Source organism: Dendrobates tinctorius, unplaced genomic scaffold (assembly GCF_039654945.1).
Source record: "Dendrobates tinctorius isolate UK_male_01 unplaced genomic scaffold, ASM3965494v1 ptg000020l, whole genome shotgun sequence".
NCBI classification, from domain to species: domain Eukaryota; kingdom Metazoa; phylum Chordata; class Amphibia; order Anura; family Dendrobatidae; genus Dendrobates; species Dendrobates tinctorius.
Genome location: NW_027361688.1, coordinates 15,735,197 through 15,755,623, shown reverse-complemented (window position 1 = coordinate 15,755,623; position 20,427 = coordinate 15,735,197). Strand labels below are relative to the sequence as shown.

General features: G+C 41.6%; 1 protein-coding gene across 3 annotated transcripts in view; it reads left to right on the top strand.

The window, feature by feature from the left end:
- Window positions 1–2,211: 2,211 nt before the first annotated feature.
- Window positions 2,212–20,427, top strand: part of NTF3 (neurotrophin 3) — an 86,336-nt gene continuing 68,120 nt past the window's right edge. The window contains exon 1 of one of the 3 annotated variants that reach the window (XM_073567773.1): window positions 2,212–2,951. Coding sequence is in view for 1 of the 3 variants with exons in the window: in XM_073567771.1 (XP_073423872.1) it covers window positions 4,025–4,045 (21 nt within the window). In the remaining 2 variants the exon portion in view is untranslated. Of the gene's footprint in view, window positions 3,101–3,765; window positions 4,046–20,427 lie in introns of those variants that run through there. The other 2 variants (XM_073567772.1, XM_073567771.1) reach the window with 2 other exon arrangements.

Below are 20,427 nucleotides of genomic sequence, written 5' to 3'. Positions count from 1 at the left end.
CATATTATGGGCCCCATATAGTCCTCCAACAGTACTTTAGACCCCATACACTCTTCCATACAGTATTAAGGGACCAAATAGTCCTTCGTACAGTACCATGGACCCCAGATAGACCTCCATGCAGTAATATGTGTCCCGTATAGTCCTCCCTAAAGTACTAGGCACCCATGTAGTCCTCCATACAATACTATGGGCCCCATATAGTCATCCATACAGTAATATGGGTTCCATATAGCCCTCTATAAAGTACTATGTGCCCATGTAGTCCTCCATACAGTACTATGGGCCCCATATAGCCCTTCATACATCATTATGGGCACTATATAGTCCTCCAAACAGTATTATGGGCCCAATAAATAAACAAAAACTCCCTTCTCCCAGTTCCCCTGCTGCTCCGGTCTCTGCAGCGTGTCTTCTGACTCTCTGCACTGCACAGCACAGAGAGCGCACTGTAGTGATGTCATCGCTTACTCTGCCCTGAGACGTTACAGAGCTCAGATGCAGAGTGGGAATGATGGGAGAGGGGTCCTCAGCTGATGGCTTCCTCTCCCATCATTGTATTCAACTGTATCAGCATTGCTGGGTGTAGGGAGTGCCTAGTGCCGACACTGGCACCAGGCCCCTTGTGACTCACAGGCCCCATAGTGGCTGCGTGGTCTGCCACTATTGACAGCATGCCACTGCCAGGTGTGGTGGACTCTGTAAGTCTCAGGTCCGGGTGGGCACACAGACTCCTGGGCATTGAAGCAGAAAAGAGGAAGTGAGGACTTGACACACACAGGAATCTCAGGAGCAGCAGGAAATGAAACCCAGCAGGGATGAATGCAAACACAAAAGGCACAGGTAGTGGAGCACAGCGAACATAAGACTAGAGTCTCAATCCTAAGACACAGGTGAGAGTCTAAATGGACCTTAAACAGGTTTAGGGAGATGATCTCATTGATGCAACGTGTTCCAAACCCTGATGAGGAGCACAATAAAGGGCAGTGGACCCAGGTGGGAGAAAGTAGAGCCTGGTATACCGGGGACAGGTGTGTAAGTGAAAATACAAGTAACGGTAGATTAAATACAAGTTCCTTTCTATTAAGCTCATAAGTGATGGTTGGTCTCTTAGGCAAAGTGTTAATATCTCAAAAACGGCTGCAAATTTAAGTAAACAGTTAAATGCAGAAGAGCTTGTTTTAACAAGCTCTGTCTGGCAATATCCATCTATGAAGATGGTAATAAACCTGTAAAAAAAAATTTAGGGTTTCATTAACCCAAATAAATTATCACCTAGTTACAAATAATGTAAGCATTCCATTCTTTTATTTCTACTGTATATTTTTCCTTTCTTTACCACATAGTGGCGCTGTTGCCGTAGATGAAGCTCCACCATTCACTTTCCGCTTTCAATCTGGACTGTTCTTTTTTTTTTTTTTGCAGAACCACTTGTAGGTTCATTGGTAAGGGCAAAAAAAAGAGAAAACACAGAAATCTATAATTAAGTATTTCTACTTCTGAAATAATCCATCCAACTTCTGTACATTTTGATCCTCGGCTGTGATTATTTTTGGATTCTTTAGTGGTCTTCAGGAATATCTCAGCACACGTGCCGCCTTTCATGTTTGTTGACATGGTCAGGGTAAAGGTACCTAAAAATATAACACAGTTAATTCCCCAGGAAGGGCCTAACACAATCGGATCTGGATTATAACACGTCTTAGTCGGCCGGTCTATCACTCTTCTACTCAAGTACGTAGAGATCAACACTCTGGTTGAAGAACATTTTGCAATGTGTAGGACAAGCACTGCTGTTTACCGTCGTAAAATACCAAAATAATAATCACTTTAAACTAATAAAATCCAGAATCCGTTTCAAAGAGTCGGTAAGTCGGTACCATCAATATTAAATGCACTTCCACCGTGATCAAAGATAGACAATGTTTGAAGAACTAAGAACATGTTTGGTGCTGACATGTTTCACAATTCCATCCCTTCTCCACAATGTTTTATTCTTTTTTTCTTTTGAGACTTTTCTTCTGCGTACACATTTTTGGCAAGTTTTAGCTGTCAGATATCGAGTTACAAGGCGTGTTGTTTGCATGCAAATGTGTACAGTACACACTCATACCCTCGAACACATTTATGCTTATGAACCCCCCCATCCCACCCTCCCACCACCCTTAACAAATCCTTATGCAACAGAAAAGTCAGCCTTGGTCTACGTCTCTCTCTCTCTGTCTCTCGGGAACTCTAGTAATAACTGTGAGCCTTTAGCTCTGCTTATCGTAGTCAGATTTTCATAAGACTTGGTGGGATGAAAGAGCCTCCCAGATCTTCCTTATCTACATTTCAATGTTAACCCTTCTGGTGGCCACCAACGACCGGTTGACTCTTTGTTCGACATCAGTTCTCCGAAGCCTTTTCTGTCTCTGAAAACTACATTGGATGGCTTAATCTGTCACTCATCTATCCAGGGGGTGGTGAATTCCTTTGGGAAAACATATTGTGAGATTTGCCAGCCAACTCTTTCACTGCAGATCGTTTTGACTTGAAAGCTCCCTGATCGGTTGTTGTTGGGACTCATGTTGGAGAGTCAATTTAAGAGTGCTGGGAAACCTTTGCACGCTTCGCAATTTTTTCTTTCAACTTTTGCGGACTCAGAAAAATGCTCAGACCATTGACATTACTACTACGAGCTACCGAGAAGAAGTTTTCGAAACGATTTTCCACCCAGGAGTGTTTGGCTGATACCTCGTTCGTGTCTGATTCCGACGAGCTTTCATCTGTGACCATTACAACAGCGGGGAATGTTCAGACCAAGGCAATTTGTATAGAGCAGATTTTTTTCAAGCTGTTTTGTCTATTTCATCTGATTGGAAAAACTCTTCGGATTGAAAGTGAAATTTACCCTACTGAGAATCCTAGACCCAGAAGAGGGTGTAGGATTTCCTGAAAAGAGGGCACAGGTAGGGTCAAAATGCCAAAAGATATTTGAAGATGCAAAAGGGGGAAACTGGAGATGGATATACTCAGGAACAAAAGGAGTTTTGGGAAAGTGGAATAGAAGCAACTACACCTAATTTCAATGTAACCCAATGCTTTCAGTCTCTAAAAGGTATTTGAAGGTCCACTTAACGAATTGCAAGAATATACATGTCATCTTAACTGTTCGACTGATAGTCTAACATATATTTTGACACGTACGCACATTACTTTTAAGGAATATGGTAAGATTTAGAGACGTGTATTCTGAATGATGGCAGCTAATCTGTACATAGATCTGGAGAGGTAATAATGCAACTAAAATGACAATGACCATATAAGAGGGATTTGGCCATCATCGTAGGGATTAGCGTTGCAGATTGACGAAAAGTATGTTTTTGCAAAGATAATATTTTTGGACAATCATCAATGTTGGTATTCTCTATCCATTCAGAATAACAGGTTTTATTTTCTCAATTATTATTTTTATTATATTTTTTTTTTGGGGTATACTATTTCCACCGGAAATTGAAAATAACATCACAATGCAAGTTAAAAAGAAAAATGAAAAAAAATTTCAATTTTCCTTAACCGCAGAAAAAAACTGAAAAAGAAAAAAAAAGGAGAGGATAAAATAAATTTAAAAAAAAAAGAATGAATTTAACAAATTCTTAATTCTTTAAAACAATTCCAAGGTAAATAGAAAGATCAATTTGAACCTCGAGTAAGAAATCTAGCAAATTTTCGGTGGTCAAAGTCAAGTAGCAGCTCCTGCAAGATTCTGCACAGTGTTGCTTAGACGCTTGGCAGGGAAAGGGTTACTCTTCAGAGCACCGAGCCATCTGGCTGGGCTGGTTTGGTATAATCGAGCAGATTATGTTCACAAGACTCAGAGTTTAAGGCTCCTCACCCATAGAGCAACTCAGAAAAATCTTTTGTACAAGGCTTGCAAAAAAAAAAAAAGCAACTTTTTTTTTGGGTTGTTACTCTGAATGAATACACTTCCAGAAAACTACAGCTTCATGTCGATGTTTCTTAATAGATTAACACGGATGCCATGGTCAATCCAGCCGCCACGGTAAGAAAAATTACCTGTGATCTGCAAAAGCAAGGTAGGCAGCTGAGAATAGGAAAAGGTTATGGGGGTTAGAGGGGGGGGTAAAATCTAAGAATTTCTTTAAAAATTTCCATTTTGCTTCAAATGAAAAATTGCAAATTTATTTACATATTTTGCATTTGTTTTCAGAAGGAATTTGAGGATTTATGAAAATTTGAAAAAAAAAAATAGGATAAAAAAATAGTAAAAAAAATACAAATTATTACAATAGAGGAAAAAAAAAAAATCTTCGTTTGCAGAAGGAATGTAGAACTAGCTGTAACAGACCTCATTCACCCCAGAGGCAAATTTTAGACTGCAAAAACAGTCCAAATCTTTTTTTCTCTTACTGCTTTCCTACTCAGGTAATGAATGCACTTAGTTAAGCATTTGCCACCATTGTTTGCGTTGTTTTTTTTTATTATTATTTTATTTTTTGTTTTTGGCGCAGCGCTCCATCCCACATGTGCTGGATACCGTAAAGTGTTCTTGTAGAATTCGGTGAGAGGGTTATTTACTATTCTAGAAATCTCTGAGGGGTATACTAATTCTGAACACACCATTTCCACATGCTTAAAAAAAAAAGTTACCTAACAGAGTGCGGTCTCCAAAAATAACGTCCCGTTTCTTAGGACACGTCAAGCTGTTTTATTACTGTATTTATTTTAGTTAAGTGTGGAAGGAATTTAAAAAAAAATCTTAAAATAATACAATAAGATAAAAATGTTCTATGCGTTCAGGTGCGTTTGTGATAAAAGTCGAAAGCGTCACTTTTAGGTAGAGATTTATCGAGTTGGGTATTTTTGTTGGTGTGTTGTTTTTTGTGTGTCTTACTCAAGACTCAAGATTTAGGGTTTACTATGGAGTGGTTGTGTAAGGAATGTCATCAGTGCTTAGCGTAGACGTAAGACTCTTAATTTGCGATACCGAACGGTCGGTTTCGAAAAGAAAAATTGAAAATTTTTGGCATGGACGACCGGTCGACTTGACTGATGGCAACGTCATCCCTACATGCATGGGCATAACGGATGATTACGACTAAACGCTAAAGGAAAGCTAGGGGTGTTATAACGATGAATGATCTCAGCTAATTACTTTGCTTGCTGGAAAAAAATCATTAAAGTGTAGCGTTTATGGATGTTTTTGAAATCCAGAAGTCGGAAGTTCAGATACTCTTCGAATCCATCACTTTTTTTTATTCTCACCAGTAATTATTTTAAGGCAATGGTTTTGGGAATCTTATCTCAATCTCAACGTAATAGGATTTCAGCGGATATTTCTGAAGAGCCATCGCTAGTTTGCTGTGAGCAAATCTTGTCACGTGTTGGTTTATCTATGGACAAGTGGAACCAAAATTTGACGTTTTGAATGCTGTCAAATTTTTCGTTTTTATTTTTTTTTTGGGAGGGGGGAGGGGAATCTGTGTTCTTTAAGACATTTATATTTAAAAAAAATTTAAAGACATGAAGAAAAGGTAAAGCCCGTATAACAACTTTTACATTTAAGAGTTTTAATATGAAGAGTTTAATTTGAAGGATAATTTCACCCCACCCTTCAAGCTGCACATGTGTTGCACCTGTTACACCCTACAGCAAGTTGACAGCTTGCTGCCAAGAGTAATGTGTAGGGCCCAAAAATGGGGAAATCTTTTGGTAACTGTATGTATAGGGTACCAGATTGGCCCTCAAGTTGGATTTGCTTTTTTTGCTATTTTTGTTCTTTCATTGTGGCATATCTAGAAATAGGGAAAGCCCACCAGGCTGAGAAATCATTTTAGTGGCATAGCGTTTTCCTCAAAAGCAAAACAATTAGGTGATGCTTCTGGTGTTTCTGTAAAAAAGTTGGAAACTTAAAGTGGTTTCCATCTATAGGATAGGTGATGAGTTGACATGTTGATTGGTTAGGGTTCAACCACTGGGACTGCTGAGACTGGCATTGATCAGGGTTTTCCATCCATAGATTAGGTGATAACTTTTGCCGATTGTTGCCGATCTCAGTAGTTTCAGTGGTTGGACCACCCCTGACCAACGTCTGTGGTGGTCCAACCACTGAAACTACTGAGATCGTCAACAATCGGGGTTGTCCATCCATACGATAGGTGATAACTTGTTGGTCGATCCAACCACTGGGACCTGCAACAATTGGGGTTGTTCATCCATAGGATGGGTGATAAGTTAACATGTAGGTCAGCTGGGTTCAACCACTGGGGCCGCTGAGACTGGCAACAATTGGGGTTGTCAATCCATAGGACAGGTGGTAACTTGTTGGTGAGTGGGGGTCCAACTACTTGAACTGCTGGGACCTGCAACAATCGGGGTTGTCCATCCATAGGATAATAATATTCTTTATTTTTTTTATATAGCGCTAACATATTCCGCAGTGCTTTTACAGTTTGCACACATTATCATCACTGTCCCCGATGGGGCTCACAATCTAAATTCCCTATTAGTATGTCTTTAGAATGTGGGAGGAAACCGGAGTACCCAGAGGAAACCCACGCAAACACGGGGAGAACATACAAACTCCTTGCAGATGTTGTCCTTGGTGGGATTCGAGCCCAGGACCCAGCGCTAACCACTGAGCCACCGTGCCACCCTATAGGATGGTGATAACATGTAGGAGAGTTGGGTTCGACCACTGAGACAGGCAACAATCGGGGTTGTCCATCCTTGGGATAGGTGATCACTTGTTGGTCGATGGGGTCTAACCACTGGAACTGCTGAGACCGCCAACGATCAGGGCTGTCCATCCAGAGGATAGGTGATCACTTGTTGGTGAGTGGGGGCCCAACTACTGGGACTGCTGGGACCTGCAACAATCGCGGTTGTCCATCCATAACATGATAACATGTAGGTCAGCTGGGTTCAACCACTGAGACCGGCAATGATCAGGGTTGTCCATTCATAGGATAGGTAATAACTTGTTGGTTGGTGGGGGTCCAATCAAAGGGACTACTGAGACTGGCACTGATTGGCAGAATAAGGCTCTTTTATCCCCATTAGGGTTCACTCACACTGGGAAGCAGCCAGTGTATACCTTGGAATGTGCTATCTGATATTTCATTGGATAGCACTGATTCCAATGTTATACTATGGAGCAGTGCTGACTAGCTTTTAATTTTGTCATGCCATCCATGTTGGCATGAGAAAAGAATTGTTGCATGCTTATTGGCAGTGTATATCGGATGGCGCTAACCCGTACAAGTCTATAAGTGCTTGCAAAACATCGGACTGCAGTCCGATGTATGTACACCGACTCACAGAAAGGAGAAGATGGAGAAACTAAGTTCTTCTCCGCACCTGTGATCCTATTCTAGCTTGTGAGAGACTCGGATCATAGTAAAATGACACTCGGCACACTCTCGCAGCAGAGTTTGAGCCGAGGGTCATTTGCATTTTCTCAGATGATGGACTTGTCAGATGCTGAATACTAGTGTGAGCAAGTCCTTACAATTGATCGGCACTGAACATGCTTGACTGCCATTCTTTTGATTGTCTATGGGGCTCCTGAGAGCTGTGCCATATTGAAACCCCATTGAGGATGAGTAAAGAGGCAGGCGGGCATCATTCATTTCATAACAGGATAAAATTGTCCTATCGGGAAAAAAATCCCAAGTTCAGTGTGGTTCCCATTTGTAGGACCGCCACCGATGAGTACGTTATCACCTTTCCCGCGGAGAGATGAAAACTTGTTTTTATTAAACGATTCATTTAATCTTTAAGTCACTGCAGATTTTATATGGTTCTCGGTGATGGATGATTTATCCACTCTATGGTGTCTGGATATGGGCAATGGAAAAAGGCCCATGAGTTTGTAACATTTCATCTGACATTTTTGTGTCCTAGTAAGTCACTTGAGAACATTTTTGTTTCGACTAATATAATGCGACTGTAAATTTAGAATCTAAAGATGGATAATAATGTTATTTCTGAGGGTCCACTTTGGAAAATCCTGTTAAAAAGCTACTAAAAGATGAGATGATCCCGGGTATCGAACTACTGGACACTTGCGAATCAGGTGTGATCTTTGAGGAAACTCTACAGCAAGTATTTAATTTTTCTGCAGCGCCACCACAGGGGAAATTAAGTATTACATTAAAATCGTGCCACTCGAGACCTTGAGTCTTTACAGTTCAGCTCCACATAACTTGAGTTGTATCCTCCCTTGAAGTACCGAAATATCAATTGGTAGGTCCCGCCTCTGTGCCTTTAATATAAAAGGTCCAGAAGAAGACAACCTCATTTGTAGAAGACATAGAAGGCAATCACTTGCCCCTAGGGTCTTTTTCTTATGGGCTTCCCATCTTTGTAACCTTGTCTGTGATGGTAAGGAGACCGATGAAAAGTAATCTCTCTTTTGCCCATGTGGGGATATCTTTCTAAATATGCAAAATAAAAAAAAAACAACAACAAAAATTGTCATAAATGTTACTTGATTTTACTATACCAACGTCTTACAATATTAAATAGATCTTGATCTCTTAGACCCGATGAGGCTGTTGGGAATCTGTGTTATACAAGCTGTATACTCCTGAAATAAGCATTTTATTAGCTTAGATAAAAAGTAAAAAGCTCAAGGGTTCAAGTGAATTCACTCTCTGCCCACCTGAGTGACAGTTGCAGATTGTACTTTGTAGTGTCTCTGCAGTAGCAGGGAGGAGGAATGCTGAGAAGCTGTCAGGTGTGGTGGGTGGAGAAACATCAGTGTAGAGGATGGACACCGATGAGCTGTCAAGTGTGGTGGGTGGAGAAACAGCAGTAGAGAGGAGGGAAACTGAGGAGCTGTCAGGTGTGCTCAGTGGAGAAACAGCAGTAGAGGGGAGGGACACTGAGGAGCTGTCTGGTGTGGTGGGTGGAGAGACAGCAGTAAAGAGGAGGGACACTGAGGAGCTGTCAGGCATGGTGGGTGGAGAAGCAGCAGCAGAGAGGAAGGACACTGAGGAGCTGTCCAGCTAGGGAAGGTTTAGATTCAGAACCAGCAAGGAGGAGTGATATTGAGGAGCAGTGAGACGTGGGTGGAGATTAAGCCGCAGCAGGGAGGCGGTATATTGATCTGTCAGACTAGGTAGGTGGAGATTTAACAGTTGAAGGAAGAAGGGACTTTGGGGACCTGCAGGCTAAGTAAGTAGAGATTCAGTAGCAGCAGGGCAGAGAGGGACTGAGGAGCTGTCATACCAAGAGGGTGTAGATTTAGCAGCAGCAGTGAGTAGGGACATTGGGGAGTTATTAAGCTAGATAGTTGGAGATTCAGCAGCAGGAAGGAGTGACATTGAGAAGAACTGGGGTAAGATGGGTGGAGATTAAACAGGGAGGAGGGGCACTGAGGAGCTGTCAGTCAAGGTGGATGGAGATTCGGTAAAAGGGAGGAGGGACAATGGGGAGCTGTTATGTTAGATGTGTGGACATACAGCATGGAGGAGGGATATTGAGAAGCTGTCAGGATAGGTGTGTGGAGATTCAGCAGGCAGAAGGGACATTGAAAAGTTATCAGACTAGATGGTTGGAGATTCAGCAGCAGGGTGGAGGGTCATTGAGAAGCTATCAGGCTAGGTGGGTGGAGATTCAGCAGGGAGGAGGGACACTGAGGATTTGTCTGGCTAGATGGGTGGAGATTCAGCAGCAAGGAAGAGTGACATTTAGAAGCTGTCAGGCTATGTTGGTGGGGATTCAGCAGGGAGGAGGGTCATTGAGGAGTTATTAGGCTAGGTGGGTGGAGATTCAGCAGTAGGATAGAGTAAGGACATTGAGGCCGGTTTGGACTAGACTGAGTTAAAGTTTTGAAAAAGGATTATACAGCTATTATACACTGATTTTCAAAGTAAGTACACCAGCCTTACCAGGTGCATGATATCTATTTAATAATGTATGCAGTTTGCCTGGTGAAATCTGGATGCAGATTTTGTGTAAACAATAGGCCATTACCTTTAAGTTCAAAGAAGTAATTTTTTTAATGATTTTCTCATACACCGGGTTTTATGATGCAATTTAGGGATACATTTTAGACGCACACAAAGTCAAATTAACAGATGTGCACTTAGGAATCCCAATAAATAAAAAAGGGTATTGAAGAATCCATTGTCTACAAATAAATGCCTCGAAGAGATGGAAGTAAAACTGTGCCCGCATTTATGATGTAAAAATTTGGAGTGAGTCCAAAAGAATCTTGTTCTTAAGCTGTACCCAAAACTTTTATTAAGTGCACTTCTCAGGCACATGCGTGAATGGAGATTGCCTAGTTATAAAAAAAAGTTACGGCACTTGTTGTGTTGATGATGATGGCTTGTTGCCATAGTAACATGACTTGTTTAACCATATACCCTTCCATTTACAATAGCCATTGACACAGTCTTTTTATACCATTGTCTTTTTTATATATCCTTTATATCCTTCTTAGTCATAATGTAAGCCTTCATCGTTAAGTATCTTATTTAGGGAGTGGTAACTCCGAGGATATATAATAAATGGCAGGGTCACTTTAATGGTAGAGTTTGGGTACCCCTCCCTTGTCTATGGCCCACCGGTTTTGGTCTACTAGTTATAATGCTCTTGCATATATGTAGAACACACATCCGCTTGTGAGTCTGCATGTATATGGTGATGAAAGTGTGGGTCAAAGGGGGGATGTCAAACCAAATAACTCTTGTTCATATGCCCTATCAAGGATATCATAGGAGATAGACCTATACTCGGGATAGTCAAGAGCCAACTCTTGCTCTGGTAGCTATGTAGAGATGGGCAATCCAAATATACCTGCCCGGTTCCGGTGTCCAGTCCAGTCCTTCAAAGCAGCTGGTCTTTACTTCTTCATCCATGACTCAGCTTTTGGAGGGCTTACTCAATCTTGTGATGTCCTGATGTCACATGGAGTCTGGTAAGCACCATAGGTGGCCAGGATGCCAGGAGCAGAAGTGAAGACTGGATGCCAAACCAGGAGAAGTGAATCAAGTTGGTCATTTCTAGTCCCATAGAAGAAGACATGTTTTTTTTTCTTTGGTAGGAGCTCATGGGTAAAATATCCCTTCACAATCTTCCTTCCAGAAGATACAGTAGCTGGACAGCTGATTACGGGGTAAGGAGAGACGTCTAACCCACTTTGATCAGTCCTCTTGCTTAGGGTCCACTTGTGTAAAATACCCTTCACCATCTTCCTTCCAGAAGATACAGTAGCTGGACAGCTGATTACGGGGTAAGGAGAGACGTCTAACCCCCTTTGATCAGTCCTCTTGCTTAGGGTCCACTTGTGTAAAATACCCTTCACCATCTTCCTTCCAGAAGATACAGTAGCTGGACAGCTGATTACGGGGTAAGGAGAGACGTCTTACCCACTTTGATCAGTCCTCTTGCTTAGGGTCCACTTGTGTAAAAAAGGGGTTGTCAAACTAGACTATGTTCACATGGCAATTCCGTGAGTTAATCACTGATGTTATATTAGACAGAAACCATCCATTAGAGCTGGTTTGAATTGATCCACAAGAAATGGTCCAGAGACTACTCAGTAATTTGTTGCCACTGGACGGAAACCCTGAGATCCACCTCTACCTCCCGGCATCTATGGCTCATTTTTTGATTTGCCGGTGTGACATCACATTTGTGTTATGCTGTAATGGAGAAGTCACACCAGACTGACTATTGCCATCACTGGTGGTTTACAGAGTTCCCATCAAGTGGCTAAAGATCACCAATGTGGCCGCTAGACTAGGTCCTACGAATCAACTTGAATCATCTCTACCAACCATCCATTATTTTTCAGAGCGAACGCAGCTGACATCCTTACTTCTGAAATGTTATACCTCTGTAGTCTAGGGAACACATAAAAACCTTTTCTTGCATGTTTAAGTCAAGGTAGAAAAGTTTACACAACTCTTCATTATAGTTTACAATTCACAATTCACTTGAGTACAATTGAAATCAACCGCAGTGAAATCCAACCGTAAACCTCAAGTGTTTGTTTGTCTGCGGTAACCTCTTACCAGCCCGATCCAGACTTCTTCAACCAGCCTTGCTTAATATTATACTCCTCAAAAGACGCAGGAGTCGACTGGGAAGACAATGACCTGACCTAGAACAGGCAAATATCTTCAAGTGTCTTTTTAAGGAGCTATTGTGAGGTTTTGGCATCTCGTAACATGCATCACAACATCGCACGTTATAAAGCATTTCTACAGATGGGAAATTTTGCAGCGATGCTTAAAGACTTAGCCAAGCAATTATACTTCTGATAATAACAGATGTATCTTCTAAAATGGCTTCGCGGAGTCTGTGTGACTGAGGAAATACGTTTGAGCTGGCCATACACATTAGAAATAAAAGGGGTTCTTCAGCAAAATAAAAATATTAAGGGGGTTAGATCGGTCTAGAAAAAAATCAAGGATCACCACTCCCTCGCAGTTCTTGGTCTGACACCTGCCTTGTCTCATGGTTCAAGCTCAACATACCATTTTCTTGTGCGTTAAGATGGGACCATGAAGTTCAGACCACAGGGTAAGCATTGGAAAGAGAGTTTCTCTTAATTTTTTTAATCAATCTGAGACATTTTAAAAATGACTTTTAGTTGTTGTAAATCTCTTAAATTGTGGCCTAACCAGCCAATCCTTTAAAGTGTATGGGTACCTCCCGACTATCCACCGACAGATCATATCAGGACAAAAAAGGGCAAGATTTGTTGAATTTCAAAAAAGGGCAAAATTTGTTGAATTTCAATGCCCAATCATGGGCATGGGTATTCGTAAGGAATATTGGTCTATGGCCGCTATCTCCTTTCACCCGATACATTCATGTTCACCAAGTCCTTGGGTATGGGGTGGTGGGAGAAGCTTTTGGCTGTGTCTTGATTCAAAGGACAGCGTTCTATGTGTATGGTGTGTTTTAGCCATTCGACCTTATCCCTTTAACCCTTTTCTTAGAAATATAATTACGGACTTGACAGATTGTTGTGGTTTGTGTTTTTTCGAGTATATAGCATCAGAATGTACTTGGTTTACATTCCCCTACAAAGAGGTTTCCATCATTTATATGAAAAAGAGATATTGCCACAAAGTAGAGTACCGAGGACTGAGGAACTGTGGAGGCACTTTTGGTAATTTTGTTGAGTTTTAAGGGTAGGATTGAGACTTTGTTAGCCTAAATTTTGGTGTAGTAATATTACTAAGTACTTGAGGGTTTGTTACTTTGTGTAAGATGACAACTGTTTGAATGACAAAGGTGATGCCTCCTATGTTTTGCATCACGTCCTTTTCACTTTACCAGTGCCTTACTACATGACTCATCAGTCCATTCATGAGAGCTGTGGGAATCAGAGGTTGACCTTTAAATGGCATCTTTCAGTAAGATCATTCCTCCTAAGCCATCTATATGGGCATGTAGGTCATAGGAAGTTGAATGAAATGAATGATACCTTGATATTTGTGATCTGATATATTGTTCCAGATAAATCCACATTTTTCTTAGTATGTAAGAGAGCTATTAAGATCTATGGACCAGACAGCTTGTTTTACATGAAAAGGGGTGTTACTAGTTGGAGCCATGTGGATCAGAAGATCAGACTGTCAGTCATGACATGTCTCACACTGGTGAAGACCCCTTTCATTTAAAATAAGCTCTGGAGGAAGATTCATGAGGCAGTCTATGTCCTACCCATAAATCTTATCAGCTCATTTAGGTATTAAGAAAAACATGAATTTCTCTGGAATTATGGTCGGCCAAGCGCTTGTGTACACTGTGGTCAGGGTAATGATTATCTCCTAATGATAAAACCTTCATTGTAAGTAAATGACATCATACAGCCTAATAATTGACACATCGCTGAATTCAGCGTCTCAGCTGCTGCCTCATGCTTTCCTCAGATTATAAAAGTTATGTTTCATTTTCACCACCTAAGCTATGCATCACTTTCTTTGTCCACCTACTCTATACCATGTTTCCCACTGGTTGGTCTACATTATCAAACTCACAAGTTTCTTTAATTTTTAAAGTAAAACGGAAGCTACTTAAACTCGCATAACTACCACTGGAAGCCAATAAAATTAACTGTATCCCAAAAGTAAGCTTCTGTGATCCCATATTCAAAGCTAGGAGAAAAATTAGACTAGTATCGTACCAGTCAGTAGACCATGCTTTTGGGCTTCAGAGACAAATGTTTTCAAACAATATCTTAAACTGATGGTGTCGCTGTCAGAGGTAACACAATGCTGATGTGACCAAAGCGAGTGATGTGCCATATATCCCATAATGTCCTCACTAATATGATTGCTAGGGGCAAAGAAATCCACTCTAACCTGCATTTGGTAGCACTGATACCCGGACAGCTGGTTATGCAAATCAGAGAGCTCAGCAGCTATGAGTGACCAGTGCCAGGGTCACAACAACACCAACAACAGGCACCAGAAGCAGTGGTGGAAAACCCCTTTAGGGCACTACATTCATATCATTGAATCATATCAAGGTAGATGTGAAGACGCCTTTCACCAATTTCCAAGCTATATTGAGACATGAGTCTAGAGACCAATCACTTTCTACAGTGTGTGTGAGTCATCTCCAGGTCGTATAACCTGGAATTTTTCTGGTCATCTAGTTGTAATCTTATTGGCATTAATGGTCAGGGTTGGTCATCGACGGTCGGCATAATGAGTATGACCCATATTTGAGCTGAGAAGATTAGTGGATTATTGTGTCAAGGAACGAAGGAACCAAGCTCTCCCTTCTAGTTGATGGAAAAGCCCTGACACAAGTAATGGATAGATCTTCCAGTCATTATCAATAGCACAGATTTTACTGGTCTTGAGGTACCTTTGTAAATGGATTGCTTAAAACGTAAAATAATTCACATTCCTGTTATAGCAAAAGAAAAGACTATTCTAAGGAATGCACAGGTTTCCTCCTTTAGTTTATGAGTCTGACTTGACATATTCCGAGATGAGTGTTACAAGACTGCCAAAGCTATCATGTCAGAATAAATGTTATGGATGTCTCCAAAGTACGCCATCCGTCTGCCAGAAGTCACCCACAGTTTATATTTTTTTTACCTTTATGGTTCGAATCAGAATTTATATTCTGAAAACTCGGGGTGCTTATGAAATATGGGGAAGGTTAAAGGTTAGCACAAATGTTAATCGCAAGAACTAATGAGGTTATATGGAATGTACATCTATCTATTAATCTATATATCATCTATCTGTCTATCTATCACTCTATTATCTATCTATCTCTCTATCATCTTTTAATCTAGCTATCTATTATCTATATAATCTATATATTATATATCTATCTGTAACGAATGGAAGCGGAGGCAGAGATGGTGAAGTTCACATTCGTTTTTATTTTTTAAGTGGAACCTCGAGACCATCGTCCGGGGAGCTCTGAAGGGGGCGTGACTAGTGAGCCCCGGGCACCCGTAGTAAAGCCCCTCAGGCAGGCCCAGAATGGAATACCCAGAGGATACAGGTGCCACCTCCAGTTAGACCCCGAACACGTGGCAGCTGTCCCAGCGGGACCAAAAGGGATAACAAAAGTTACAGCAGAGTCCGTAATGCGCTGGGTCCTGGATCCGGTTAGTTGGTAAGGAGTTGGTTCCAGTGACCTTCACACAGTCCTTGGACTCGGATGGCTGTAGGCGGAACGGGATGGCTTAGGCCCAGATGGTTGCTGATATAACCAGGTAACACAGGATACTGATATGCTGTGGAAACAGAGAGCATTAGACAATGCACAGAGACTGCAGATGCAGACAGGTTAGCATGAGAACCGGATGTAGCAATGATAGATACTCGTTGCTCTTGCGCTCTCCCTATGGAGGAGAGGCCAGAAATAGCAGCCAGTGCGCTGCCATTGGTTGATTACATTTTTTGAATAATGCACGCCGCCCCTTTAAGAAGGCAATAGAGCGGGCGGGCATGCCCTAATAGTCTTAGTTACAGATCTCCTCACAGGACGCCAGGAGGAGGAGGGAGGACAGAATGCTGAGCAGCAGCATGAGAGGCTCGAGGTGAGTGCCCAGAACGGAGAGCAGCAGCAGGCCAGGACGCAGTGCCAGGACGGGGACCAGGTATAACAGTGGCAGACCTGGGCGCAACACCAGGACGGGGACCAGGTGTAACACTATCTAATCTACCGTATATCCATGATCTAGCCTAAATTTCTTGAAAAAAAGAACAAAAAATCCCCAATAACAATGTCTGTCCCTTAGTGTTACTCAGCACACCATACCCAAGTCTATAATAGAACAAGACAAATCTTTTTCCACTTACAGGAGATCTGACCTCGGCAGGATTTAGAGGGAAAGAACTGCAAAAGGTCTGCTCAAACGCAACCCAAGAATCCGCTTAGCCAAAGGAATTATCCATGACATTCTGACTGTGACATCATAGGATTTCCCTATTTCAACCGATGTTTAGAAAAATGTAGGAAAATTTTCAGAACCAGGAATGTATTGTCTTGGATTCCATTGGATTTTAACAATGGAATCCAATGCAAAATACTCAGTGCTTTAGGCGAGGACTTTAGGTTGTTATAAGCCGATTCCTTCATGGTCATCAATTTTTCTTTCCAAAGCCTTGATCCCCATAATGGTCTATGGAGGAATATTCATCCCCTTAAATGGAATGTGTCTTTAGAATATTACCTATCTTTTAAATATTTTTTTTTCTGTTAAACGTACTTTTAAAACATTTTTGGCATTTTTTTTTCCATGTCACAATCTTAAAAAAAAAAGAAAAAAGAAAAATATAATCTTGCAATTTTTACATGTTTGGTGCCTGTTAAGTAGCCATCTTGGTAATGGCATTACTGTGATTGGCTTGCCTCATTACCTCTTCAGAGGTTATAAAAGGACTGGTGCCACTGTGTTCCGCTCACTGACTCCATTGCACAGCTCAGGGACAGTTCTGATTGGAGGGTGAGAGCAGTTATCCAGGACAGTTTAACTAATGAGCGTCCGCTAGTGTTGATACTGGTGCTGATGCTGAACCATCATACTAGCAGTCCTTCTAAGGCTAATCTTGCTCTCTGCTGTTTGTTTTAGATACATTCTGCATTTAGCCTAAGGACAGTTGCAGGAGCAGTGAGAGTGGCAGAATACAGCGTCTAGGCAGGGCTTAGGGCTTTGTAGTCCGTAGCTAAATATATATCAGCTGCTTGTGACCACATTCTTTTCTTGGAGGTGAAAAAATTGACTATATTGTCATCCATAGAATATTACATGATTTGAAAAAATGTTCTGGGTTCAATTATTTATCCATAGAGTATTACGTGCTTTCTGTTAAATTTCGGTGGTATATAACACTCAAAGCAAGCATTCCAAACTATTTCGGTGGTATATAACACTCAAAGCAAGCATTCCAAACTATTTTCTGGATTCAACTAATCATCCATAGAGCATTAGTTGATTTGTTTTCAATTTTGGCGCACACATAACACTCCAAAAAAGAGTGCAAAAAGTTTTCTGGATTGAATTTGTCATCCATAGATTGAATTTGTCATTCATACACTTTTACGTGCTTTGTGTTACATTATAGTGGTATTAAACAAAAAAAAAACATTTTGACTGCTGCAGGTGATCAATTTTTATCATGCATAAACAAAATGGCTGACGAAGCTTTATGCTTGAAAAAGCCTGCTTGTTGGTTGAAAAGTTGCTTTTATGATGCATTTTGGATGCATAAAGGAATACAATCGTCTCTCTGGTGGCTTGGAAATGATTTGTCTGTGAATTTGCTGGTAACTCGGTGGAAAGCTACCCCAAGAAATCACAAAGCCTGAGGAGTGGGGCAAATGGAACTACTATTACAGACTTTTTAAAGAGAGTTCTAAGACCAAAAAATGGTAATTTGCAACCTGTGCCATGCCAAGATCAGCAGGGGCCTGACCACTAAAAGCCTAACCACCAGTATGATCAGGCACATGTCATGGGCTGAACGCCAGGGTTCACGAATGGTGTAGGTACAGGTGAAACCACTGTCTCTTTCCATGTGCTAGGCAGTTCCCAATCCTTTGTCCATGTCACTGGCGCAGATGCCTCAAGCCCTGCATCTGCACTTGTCCTTGCATATTCTAGGCACCATCATCAGGTACTTCTAAATCATTGTACCAGCGCAGCATTCTGTTGTCCGTACCCCATGCCTTGGAATGAAAGACAAAGTTACCAAACACATGCAGGCCCAAACACTAAACGGGCACATCTCCAGGCTGCTTGATGTGGAAATGTTGCCGTTTAGACTTGTTGACACCAAGGGTTTCAACCGTCCCTTGATATTCATTCCCCACCGACATTTTTTCTCCCAGTGTGGTATCCCCACCTTATATCAGCAAGGCATGGTCGTGTGTGATAATGGGCATTACCTGGTGGCTGTGAAGCTTGGCTAGCTCACACATACCATGCTTGGCCCACATGCTCAATTTGGTAGTTCAGCAGTTTCTGAAAATCTACCCAGATTCGCTAGAGCATCTGGTGAAGGTACGCCACGTCAGTGGCTATAACCGCAAGTCGGCTACAGTTGCCGCCACTCTGACAGTGCTGCATCAGGTCATTCATGTGCCAGCTCACCGACAGGTATGCGACGCCACAATGCACATGCTTGCAAGGTTATGTGAGCAACAGAGGCCAGTTGTTGAATACCAGCTTCAACATACCCATCAGCATTCTGGTCAGCTTCCGCAGATAAACACTGAAAAGTGGGCATAGGCATCTGTGCAGTTCTCCATTACTTTGTGGATTCCACAAAGAGGGTGAGCAGCGATGACGCCATAGTCAGCTCAACATTCCCGCTTCTGTGCTTACTTAAATAGTCGCTGCTCACAAACATGAAACTAAGCATGCGTACCAGGTGAAGATGGAGGAAGACATAAGACAGGGAGATACTACCCAGCTCAGCCTCATCTCATCTGCTCAGCATGGATTGGGTAACAATGAGGAAGTGGAGGCTGAGGAGGATGAACAGGAGCTGTTTGCTAGTGTAACAGAAGTTACAGAGGGAGGAGGAGGACATGGAGAGTCATCATAATGGTGGAGACAGGGGAGTGTTGACTGTAGAGAGCTTGGCAGATTTGATAAACTTTATGCACCTTTGCCTTTCCCGTGATCCTCGCGTTATATTTATCTTGGCCAAAAAAGAGTACTGGTTGTTCACTCTGCTAGACCCATGCTACAAGGAGAACTTTGCATCTCTTCTACCTGAGGTGGAGAGGTCTTCTAAAATGGTGGTATTCCAGAAGGCCATTGTGGAAAATATGTTGAAAAAATCTCATCAGACAATGCTAGTGTCAGTGGGTAAGCTTCCCTCTTGCCTAACCAAGGAGGAGAGACAAAGGAGACACACAGTAGAGTCAGGGGTATACTGATAAAGACATGGGCCAATTTCATGACACCATCCCAGCTTACAAGGCCTCACAACTGGGTATTTTTGACAAGGATGGAAAAGTTTTTAAAAAGGATCAAGCAATACCTGGCCGGCCAAGCAGCATACTCCCTAATTCCTCTGCGACCTTCAAATATTGGGTCTCAAAACTGGATACCTGGCATGAGCTGTCCCTATATGCCTTGGAGGGGTTGCACTTCTCTGCCGCTAGCATCTTGTCTGAGGGGGGTTTTAGTGCTACCGGGGAAGTCATAACAGAAAGGAACTTTCTCCTGGCAACAGAGAATGCTGACAGGCTCACTTTGATGAAAATAAACAAAGCCTGGATTAGCCCCCACTTTTCTACACCACAAAATGACAGCAGCACATAAAGTGTTTTAAATGTTCAATGTTTTGAATGAGTCCCTCCAGTTCTTACTTTCAAGGGTCAATGAATGATCTTCCTTATAAGTTTTTTTCTGGCTTTGCACTTTGTGCAAAGACTTTGTGAGTATATAAGTACTACAATGACACTTTGTTAATTTTTTTATGAGGCACTCCACTTTGTGCCTTCAAGTGTGTATGGATGACCCTCCTTATAATTTTGTTCTGGCTTTGTACTATGTGCAGACCCTTTATGAGTGAGTGTAGGAGTTCCACAGCTACACTTTGCTCACAATATTTGAATAAGGCAGTACAGCTGGTGCCTTCAGGGATGTATGGATGACCCTGCTTGTAATTTTTGGCAGGCCCTGCACATAGCCTTTATGAGTCTAGGAGTACCACTATATGACAAATTGAACATAATGTGTGTGAGGCCCTCCTTTATCTCTAATACAGGGTATATCTGAGTCCCTCTTCAATCTAATTTTTGGCAGTTCTTGCTTCCTTAATATATTACATTGAAATTTCTTATTTTTTTGTAAAAAAAAAATAGTGTAATAAAAATTAATAAAAAATTAAACTTTTGAAAATTAATTTTTTTTTTACATTCTGTTTAAATTGTGTCTTATATACAACTAATTATATAGGAAAGAAT